Source organism: Grammomys surdaster, unplaced genomic scaffold, assembly GCF_004785775.1.
Source record: "Grammomys surdaster isolate TR1022 unplaced genomic scaffold, NIH_TR_1.0 351, whole genome shotgun sequence".
In the NCBI taxonomy this organism is placed as follows: Eukaryota; Metazoa; Chordata; class Mammalia; order Rodentia; family Muridae; genus Grammomys; species Grammomys surdaster.
Genome location: NW_021604770.1, coordinates 154,083 through 165,217, shown reverse-complemented (window position 1 = coordinate 165,217; position 11,135 = coordinate 154,083). Strand labels below are relative to the sequence as shown.

Sequence of the window (11,135 nt, the reverse complement as noted above, 5' to 3'; positions counted from 1 at the left end):
CTCTGTGAAGAATTGAGTTGGGATTTTAATGGGGATTGCATTGAATCTGTAGATTGCTTTTGGCAAGATGGCCATTTTTATTATATTAATCCTGCCAATCCATGAGCATGGGAAATCTTTCCATCTTCTGAGATCTTCTTCGATTTCTTTCTTCAGGGACTTGAAGTTCTTGTCATACAGGTCTTTCACTTGCTTGGTTAGATTCACACCAAGGTATTTCATATTATTTGCAACTATTGTGAAGGGTGTCATTTCCCTAATTTCTTTTTCAGTCTGTTTATCTTTCATGTAGAGGAAGGCTACTGATTTGTTTGAGTTGATTTTATAACCAGCCACTTTGCTGAAGTTGTTTATCAGGTTTAGGAGTTCTCTGGTGGAAGTTTGGGGGTCACTTAAGTATACTATCATATCATCTGCAAATAGCGATATTTTGACTTCTTCCTTTCCTATCTGACTTCTTCCTTTCCCATTTGTATCCCTTTGACTTCTTTTTGTTGTCTAATTGCTCTGGCTAGGACTTCCAGTACTATATTGAATAGGTAGGGGGAGAGTGGGCAGCCTTGTCTAGTCCCTGATCTTAGTGGGATTGCTTCAAGTTTCTCTCCATTTAGCTTGATGTTGGCTACTGGTTTGCTGTAAATTGCTTTTACTATGTTTAGGTATGGGCCTTGAATTCCTGATCTTTCCAAGACTTTTATCATGAAGGGATGTTGAATTTTGTCAAATGCTTTCTCAGCATCTAGTGAGATGATCATGTGGTTTTTTTCTTTGAGTTTGTTTATATAGTGGATTACATTGATGGATTTCCGAATATTGAACCATCCCTGCATTCCTGGGATAAAACCTACTTGATCATGATGGATGATTGTTTTGATGTGTTCTTGGATTCGGTTTGCTAGAATTTTATTGAGTATTTTTGCATCGATGTTCATAAGGGAGATTGGTCTGAAGTTCTCTTTCTTTGTCGTGTCTGTGGGGTTTGGGTATGAGTGTAATTGTAGCTTCATAGAACGAATTGGGTAGTGTTCCTTCTGTTTCTATTTTGTGGAATAGTTTGAAGAGAATTGGTATTAGGTCTTCCTTGAAGGTCTGATAAAATTCAGCACTAAAACCATCTGGTCCTGGGCTTTTTTTAGTGGGGAGACTTTTAATGACTGCTGCTATTTCCTTAGGGGTTATGGGACTATTTAGATGGTTTATCTGCTTCTGGTTTAACTTTGGGACCTGGTATCTGTCTAGGAAATTGTCCATTTCATCCAGGTTTTCCAGTTTTGTTGAGTATAGGCCTTTGCAGTAGGATCTGATGATTTTTTGAATTTCTTCAGTTTCTGTTGTTATGTCTCCCTTTTCAGTTCTGATTTTATTAATTTGGATACTGTCTCTGTGCCCTCTGGTTAATCTGGCTAATGGTTTATCTATCTTGTTGATTTTCTCAAAGAACCAGCTCCTGGTTTTATTGATATTTTGTATTGTTCTTTCTGTTTCTATTTGGTTGATTTCAGCCCTGAGTTTGATTATTTCCTGCCTTCTACTCCTCCTGGGTGTATTTGCTTCTTTTTGTTCTAGAGCTTTTAGTTGTGCAGTCAACTTGTTAGTGTGTGCTCTTTCCAGTTTCTTTTTGTAGGCACTTAGAGCTATGAGCTTTCCTCTTAGCACTGCCTTCATGGAGTCCCACAAGTTTTGGTATGATGTGTCCTCATTTTCATTGAATTCTAAAAAGTCTTTAATTTCTTTTATCCTTTTTTTCTAAGTCAATAATGAGAACAATACAGGAGACAGCATTTGAATTCACATTCAAAATGGAAGAGAGGTAGAATTACAGTTATTATTGATTTTTGTTCTGTTTTTTGTCTCGTCAGTCTGGGGAGGGGGAAGAGGTTAAGAGAAAAAGTTTCATGTAATTGAGGCTGGCCTTGGACTCATAATGTAGCCCAGGATAATGCTGAACTCCTGATTTAACTGTCTCTACCTCTATGTACTGAGATTGCAGGCATGCCCTACCCACACTGACACTAGGTTTCAGCAAGTCTCTTACTATAGATTAGTACTAACACCTCAGGACATAGTGTAGGGCTCAGTAACTATGTGTGAGCTTAAGTACCAACCATGGATGTTCCAATATTTCCCATTCACCTTGGAATACATGTTCAATAATGTAAGAGCAGCAAATATACACGTAAGAACCATATCATGCCTACTAGTGCCAGACAGAGACTGCAAAGTACTGTATCCCAAAATGTAATCTATTTAAGACCTAGAATAGTAATAGGTTGGGGAACATGTTTAAAGTACAGGTTCCTAAAACCTATCCCAAATTCAGTGAAATAAGACCTCTGGGTCTGGAGTCAAAAATTAAGAAATTTCAGTAAATCTTCCAAGCAATTCTAAGATACACTAAATCTTAAACAGTGAGGAAATTCTTCAGTAGGCACTAATTCCTCTAATATATTTCTCTCCTAATATTAATTTATTTTATAAGTCAAGGCAGACACGTGGGGAGAAGAAGTTCTGCCTCTCACATACATTTTGTATCACAGATATGGCTTGCATATATGTTTTTAAAAACAGCTAAGCAGTTAGCACCACCACCACAGTGTAAAGAAAACAGAGGGCTCTTCTACTCTTCATTTTCTCATACATAAGGAACACTCCTTTAAAGGTTATTTAAGTCTTCTTCCCTTTTTCCATTTTCATGCTATACTATTAAATATACAATTTATTTTGTATTAAGTATGTTAAAGGGAACCAGTGGGTAAAGTTGCTTGATCATATCAGATGTCATAAATTCAACCCCATGAACCCATGCAGTAGAAAGAAAAATCTTCTAAAAGTTGTTCTCTGACCTCCACATATATATACGGCACATATGTGTGCGCACGTATAAATAAATAAACAAACAAACAAACAACTTCACATACTTTATTTAGAGTAACTAGCCATCGACTGGCTCTCCTGCTACACATTTACTTAGAGCTGACTGATCCTCAGGACAGAGTCCTAGTCCCAAGGAGAGAAGGCAGAAAGGCAGAAAAGGAATACAGACAAGAGAACTTTTTAAATGCTATAGTTTCGTACTTGAACCGCACCCACTACCCTAGAATTTTTTTTCTTTTATCTACTTAGAATCAGATTTGCTAACCTTTATCAGTTATTTTATTTATCAGTTATTTTTAAAAATCAATTTTATTTACTAACAATATCTTTTTGTAGAATCTGTTGAAAAACTACTACATTTATAAACAGTGACTAGCTGGTCCCGAGCAGTGTTCAGTCTTAGTCTAGCTGGTCCGCTGGCCAGGCCCAGAAGGCCTGGCAAGCTGGTGCTTGTTCAAGCATGAGCCCTGCATCTAAGAAGTTTTTGAACTGCACTGGGAAGATGACTTTTCTCAAACTACACAGCCAAATGGTGAAACCAAAGGTTTTTATTATTTTTCTCCTATCAATTGATATCCCTCCCTTCACTTTCACCATCAACATGACCTAAAAAAAGAAAGCCAGAAATGAAGGAGAACAAAAGACCCAGGCTCCCAGTACTATGAAGCTACAGTTTACTACAAGGCATTCTGAGTGCTCCTATGTGTGCTTTACCACACTAAACCCATACCCTGAGCTGCAATACACATACAACAGACACACATACACCAGATAACTACAGAGCAGAGACTCTCATTTTGAAAATTGCTCTCTTTTGATGTGACTTTAAAAAAAAAAAGTGTCATACACTTTATCTCCAGCTAAGATATACCTTTTTGAAATACTCTTACCTCAGCCCTCCAGAGTCCTGGAATTACAGGTGCTAGCCAACCAAACCCACCAAAATAATTTAAAGAGACAGAATTTGGGAAGGGCTGGGAAAGACAATTTACTGGGTAAAGTTTTTACAGCCCAAGTATGAGGGAACACCAGACTTTGACCCCACTGCTTACTTCAAAAGACACACATGGGAGCATGAGCTTGTAATCCCAGTGTTGAAAGGTAGAGACAAGAACATACTTGAAGCTTTCTGGCCAGCCAATTTAGCTTAATCAGTTAGACCCAGGTTCCAGAGAACCTACCTAAAAAAATAAGGTGCAAGGCTCCTAAGAAATGACACTGGAGGTTAAGTTCTGCTCTCAACAGGCACCACTCATGTACGCACATGCACAAAGAGAAAACAAAGGAGATTGGAGGATCTCACTGCACTGCCCTGGTTGATCTTGTATGTCAGGGCAGAAACTATCCTCCTGCTTCAACCTCCAAGTATCTGGGAATACCTTTGAAGTTAGTTTATCTTTCATTTGCTTGATAGTCAAATATAAATACCATAAAAAGAAGACGTTACAAACACTACAATAGTTGCTATTGTAGGTGGAACGTTTCCTTCCTTTGTATTTTAATTATCTGTATAAATAAAGTTGTCTCAAATTTTAGCTCAAAGAGCACACACCAAGAATGCACAAAGTCATAGGCTTCATTGTCATCACTGCAAAACTAAAAACATAAAACAGAAAGAAAACAAACATGAAAGTTTAATCATTCTCAATTACACAGATTCCTGCCCCTAAATCAAAGCAACCATACATGAACAGATCTCACGCACGCACATGCACACAGATTGCCTTCACTTTCCCCATCAACCTATGTAAACCAACCTCATCTGTCGGTGGCCTCATTGTATATACATGACTTGTTTTCCAGCACCCCATTAGAGGACTTTGTATTATGAGTTATGTTTGTCAGTATGCACAACGCTAAAGCGATGGCTCAGTGGTGAAGAACTCTAGCTGTTCTTCCAAAGGACCTGGGTTCAACTCCCAGCACCCATGTGGCAGTTCATATCTGTCTGTAACTCCAGTTTCAGGGGACCAGAGACCCTCATACAGACATAATCAAAAACGTAATCAAAACACTAAAGCACATAAAATATAAAAGTAACATAAAATTTAATCATGACACAAGATCATGATTAATATCCTTCTGCATCTGACAATGAATTCTTATAGCTAACAAGCAACAAGAGGGCAAAGTTCCTAAATATATAATTCTAGATCAAAAGGTTATACCTACTTTAAATTTTTTAAGAAACAAAAGTATAACAATACTCTAAAACATAAATTTACATTTCCTTTAACTAAATACAAATATCCAATCTCCAGCATTTCTAGAATTAACTTTTTAAGTTTCTATTAACTTTAAACAAAACTTGTGATTTTCATGCATGTGTATATGTGAAAAATTAGTTTAACTGGTAGTTGGTTTTTTTTAAATCTTCTTATAAATACAATGCATATTTGCTCTTTTCTTTTTTTATTTTTCTTTTCTTTTTGGCAGAGGCTGGAGGAGAGTAAGATTGGTAGTCATAATATAATCTGGTATTATTGTGAATTCTTGATTGCCCTGCCTCAGCTTTCAGAATGCTGAAAATTACAGGTGTATACCACTATATCTTACTATGTTTTACAAATTTTTGTTAGACTTTTAATTCTTTATCCTTCCTGATTCAAATACTATTTATACTTAAGAAATTTGCTCTTGATATATACATAAAAATATATTTTCACCAGACAATGTCTATTAATTTTATTTGAAATATACATTGCTATATGAAATTTAAATTTTTCTGTAGTCAAGTTCCTTTATTTGGGTTCTAGTCTTGGTATATTGTTTAGAAACTACTTTCTTAGGCAAATGATAATAAGTACATGGGTCTTATGAATTCTCCTATTTGCAGTTCCAAAGCTGCTCTAGAATCTGCATTTACATATACAAATACACAGGAAACTGAGTTGTTTTGTTTTTCTGTCTGTAGTCCATCTGAGACCTTGTGTTTTTGCACACATCCACTTTCTCCCCAGAAATAACAAGTGAGACTTCTTATATATGAATAAATGTCTAGGTCGATAGCTTTGGCTCTCTTTCCCAACTAGCTCATATCTTAATGACCCATCTATTTTATTCTGAGTCACGCCACACAGCTGGTTACCTGGTCCTCTGTTTCATGTAACCATCTTCTTCCGTGTCTGGATGAATCTCCCTGCATCTGACACAATCTCAGAATCGCCCCCCACCACCCGCCCACGCGCCCTGTTAGCATTCTGTCTAAACTCCACCCCCACAGTTACCCTGCAATAGCCAGGTAGGCCTGGCCCACTATAAAGGGGCTGCTTGCCCCCTCCTCTCTCTCTCTTGCTCCTCTCTTGCCTCTTGCTTCTCCCTGTCCCCTCACCCCTTCCTCCTTCCCTTCCCCCTCTCTCCACATGCTCATAGCCGGCCTCTAATTCTTTACTGTCTTTCTCTCTCTCTCTCTCTCTGCCTCTCTTTGCCTCTACTACCCTCCTGGCTCCCCTCCCCATTCCCTGAATAAACTCTATTCTATACTATACTGGTGTGTGGCTGGTTCCTCGGGGGAAGAGATGCCTCGGCATGGGCCCGCTGTGACATCCTCTTCTCCCACACCTCTCCACACACCCACAGAACATACTCTCTTTATCTCTTTATAAACACATTATTGATGCCATGACTCATATTCGAACCAAGGTTGTTGCGAGCCTCCCCCCACCCCGACCCCCGTTAGGTATCTCATCTTCTAATCCTTCCTCAGCTCATTGGCCAATCAGCAATCTATTGATGGGTGAATGCTTTTACACAGTACACAAGAGACTGTCTTTACAATTGTCCTTCTTAAGGACAGCCAGTTTTTAAAAAGCACGCATTAAGTAACCCATTTTTTCTGTCAGTGACATGAACTGTATTTGTAGCCATCATCATCATCATCATGATTTGTAGCCATCATCATCATGTTTCTACAGAGGTCAGGGGGTGTGGTTTGTTTGTTTTTGTTTTGTTTGTTAATCTATCTGCTCTTGTGCAAGTGCAAGTTTCTTATTATTGTCATCCTAGCATACCCATAAAAAATGTCAAAAGTTTTATATTATAATTTTTTCTCTAGAATTCACCTTGTGATTCTCATGTTTATTATCTAGAAGAAACAGAAATCTTGTTAGGTTGCTCCCTCTAAATTATAGTGGGATTATAAATGGGGTTAGACTTAAAATTTATGAATAATTCAGAAAAGAACTCAAAGCATTCTCATTTTGGTCTTAGTAGAAATGAAAATGAAAACCATGATTACAGCTCACATGTTGAGGGCACTGATAGCAAGCCTATTTGATGTGTTTATTTTAACACAACTCATACTAAGTATTATTATCTTCATTTCATATGTAATGGAACCAAGGTTCAGTTGAGTTAAACCACATGATCTAGGTCACAGTATCAAAGCTGTGTAGCTGAGACTCTATCCATTTAATCTGACTTGAATCTATACCTAAATTCAAGTATAATAAAATAATTTAAAATACGGGTTTATTTTTAAATTCAACTGTCCCTTTCAATTGAATTTCATTTTTATTCTTAGGCCTTGCACATTAATTTGTTCAGTTAATTCCTAGTAAACTTAGTTGCTGTTTTAAATCATCCTCTCTATCCATTGTATTTCTAACTTAGTGTGATTAATATATAAGAAAGCAACGAGTTTTAGACCATTACCTTTGCAAGCGCCTACCTTATAGAATTCTCTTATTGCCCTAAACAATTTTAATTGATACTGTACGCTTTCCAAAAACAATGATATCACAATCAATGCTTGTTACCTTAATGCAGCCTTTCCAATATTCTATTCCCTCAATGTTTGAATCAATTTGCATGTCTCAATAATGATCTATCACTTTTTTTAACAAAAAGGCTGCATTTAGTGAGGTTTTCTCTGTGGCTGCTGCCTAGAGAGGCCCGACTCTGGCACTCTGTATGTCTTTGAAAGGCTGTAGCTGCTATTTTGCCAGTCTCTCAGCTTTCCTCCTCTCCTATGCTTGGAACACTTTAGCATCAGAATGATAGATTTCCTTAAAATGATTCACCTATGAAATTGTCTAGGTTGAGTGCTTTTATAACACTTTTTCAATTTCTTCTTCTATAATTAGTGCTGTTTAGATTCTCTCTTTTCTGAAGTCAATTTTGGTAACTTATACTTTCCTAGTATATCATTTGGAGTTACTTAAAGTCACATTGAATAATTCTCTTACTTGTACAGACCTGCAAAATGTTCTCATCCAGAAGGAAAATATGAGCAAACATCAAAGTAAATGTTACTGGAAAAAATTCACAGCTAGGATGTGTCAAATTGAGAGCAAAAACTGGTATACAGTTTTATATTAAGACCACAGGATTTAAAAAGAAACCTTTAAACAAAGCTCTATAAGAAATACTGTTAATTACCAGAGAACTGTAAATAAAAGACAAATTAAGCCAAAACCACTATAACCTTTTTAACAAACATGTATTTCCTGCTGCAAGAGTCCAATCTGAGAATGACTTTCAGTTAAATACAAGAAAATTATCAAGTAACTATAAACTATTATCAAGTAACCACACCAGTTATAAAAGCCATATAAAAACGGACAAAACATTCAAGTACAAATTGACATTCATCTTATTTACAGGAAACATGAATATTCAAATATTTAAAAAGCACTTCTTGATGAGCATACTATCAGACATCTGAAATCCCAGTTACTAAGGAGATTAAGACTAGGATTTCTAGGCCAGTCTGAGCAAAGGAGCATACAAAAATGCTCCCTTACAAAAATGAAGGACGGGCTGAAGAGATGGTTCTGTAGTCAAGTCCTTGCCAAATAAGCCAAGTGGAATTCAGATCACTAGAACCCAGGTGGGTATGGTAGCCACCTTCAGTTACAGTCTCAGAGGGCAGAGACAAAGGATCACCAAAGAAAAGTGGCAAGCCAGGTTATCTATATTGTCAAGCTCTGGGTCTGTGGAGAAATCCTACCGCACTGAAGTTCTACCCAGGATGTATCCCAACATCAACCTAAGGACTGCACATAAATTCACACCCACAACTGTGCCCACACACATGAAAACATGCATGCACACACAGAGACATGAAGATGGAAAAAGACAAAAAAAGAAGGAGAAAAAAACCTAATGAGCTCCCACTATGTACACTCTGTGCAGAGATACAGCAATGGTTATGACATGGTCACCCTTAGCTCAAAAATTTATTTCCCTCATCCCTTCTAAGTTCCAGAATGATACTGTTGGTAATTATTTTTGGCTAGATATAGAATCCTCAAAAAAATGTAAATACCCTCATCTATAGGCTTGCTTCATAGCCACAGGATTTCTTAAGAGTTAAAAATTAAGGAAACTTGGATACAAATATGCAGGGTTTAATGACTGTCACTAGTCTCTCACAAATCGTGACATCTCAGAGACTACTCCCTTCTCATGGGGAGGCTCTACGTAAAGACATCTAAAACCTCTTGGAAACCACAACTTTGAAAAGGAGAGCCAAAAGGAGGAGAAAAGCCTTTTTTTCTTTTATAAGATTACATTTTCAATAAGGAAGTATCATAGGAAAAAAACCACAATGAGCTCATTTTTAAAGTATTAAACATTGTACTAACATAAGAATATTAATAAATACCTAGTGAAAAGTTAATATTTACTATCCTCTGAAAAAAATCAATTCTTACTATGTGCATAAAAACAGACAAAAGCAACATGTCAGCCTACCTGTGCACACGATTCCTCGGGTGTTTTGGCACTGACTGAGTACAGTGCTGGGAGATCGAGCCGGTGCACAGAGAATCTCTCTAGTGTGTGCAAAAGTGCTGGAGCAAGGTGTGAGGTCTGTCCTGAGCCTCGCTCTCCAGACAGCAGCAACCGAGGCCTGTAGGAGGTCGGCTGATGATATGGTGACCTGTAAGACATAATAGTAATTTTAAAATTATATATTCTGAATATTAATATGCATGAAATTGCAGGGAAAATATTCCTATTATAAGAATAAAACTTCAAATTCATAAAACCTCTTCCTTTTAGTATAGTCATATTTTTCATTAATCGTGACTCTAAAATATTGACTATCTGTGACTATAAAAATAACCAGTATGCTAAAGTATAAAACTCATTCTAAAGAAAGAAAAGTTCAACAATATTTCATTCTATCATATTATATATATACTAGCTTGGAGAGTGCAAGACTGTATCATTTAGCTATTAATCAAACAGTAAGGGTCCCAACAAAGAAATAGATCTAGAACAAGGAAAAACCTAAAAAGAAAAAAATATAGATCTGAAGATTATTACAGATGTAAAACTTAGAAAAGAAATGGTTAAAGCTGGGCATAGTGACTTACATTCATAATCCTGGCACTTAGGAGCCTGGAGTCTGACCAAGGTGGGCTAAATAGTGAGTTCTGGCTGCCTAAGCTACAACTCCACAACCCTCCAAATCAAAATATGGTTAAAAGGCTAAATTTTATGTTAAGTGTATTTCCTTCACTGCTATATTCTATGCCTCCCCACAAAGTCATTTTGAAACTTAAGTGTGATAGTAGCAAAAGATAGGGCAATTAACAGGTGATTATATCATGAAGATAAAGAGTTTTTAAGCTAAACATGGTAGCCCATATCTTTAGTACCAGCATTGTAAAGGCAAAGGCAGGAGAATCTATGAGTTTTGAGGACTGTCTGGTCTACAAAGCAAGTTCCTAGCTAGTCAGGGATACACAGTGAGACACTGTCTCAAAATAGAGCTTTATAGAGAGTTCAGAAGAAGGAGCAAGCCTTGTTAGTAAATTCTGCCAGGTAAGGAGACTGTGCCTTCAAGGTACCATCTTAGAAGAGAGACCAGGCCCTTACCAGAAATCAGTGCCTTGGCATCCCCAGCCTCTCTACCTGTGAAGGTTGTACTCTTATAAATTACTCAGTTTACTGGGGGGGGGGGGGGAAACGGGCTGAAATACCACAATTTTTTTAATAGAAAAAAAATTTCGGAGATGGCAATTTTGTTTTTGTTACAATAAATACAAACAGCTCTTACCCTAATGTGACATGTTATGCCACACACTAGAAAAGAAAAACATATTAAAGTAAATCTAATTTTTATTTTCAATATTCTCTATTACAATTTAAATAAATAAATTAGAAGGCTAGAAAGATGGCTCAGAGGTTAAGAGTGCATATCATTCTTGAATAATGCCTGAGTTCAGTTCCCAGCAACCATAACAGGCTGCTCACAACCACCTATAACTCTAGCCCCAGGGCATCTCCTGCCTTTTCTGGGCTCCGTGGGA

The 11,135-nt window shown here is 37.1% G+C and overlaps 1 protein-coding gene across 2 annotated transcripts in view; it reads right to left on the bottom strand.

Annotated features, from left to right (window-relative positions):
- The window catches only part of Atad2b (ATPase family AAA domain containing 2B), a 107,658-nt gene that overhangs the window by 50,483 nt on the left and 46,040 nt on the right, over nucleotides 1–11,135 (bottom strand). For both annotated transcript variants that reach the window (XM_028779391.1, XM_028779392.1), the window contains exon 16: nucleotides 9,571–9,757. In XM_028779391.1, the coding sequence (XP_028635224.1) occupies nucleotides 9,571–9,757 (187 nt within the window). The remainder of the gene's footprint in view (nucleotides 1–9,570; nucleotides 9,758–11,135) is intronic.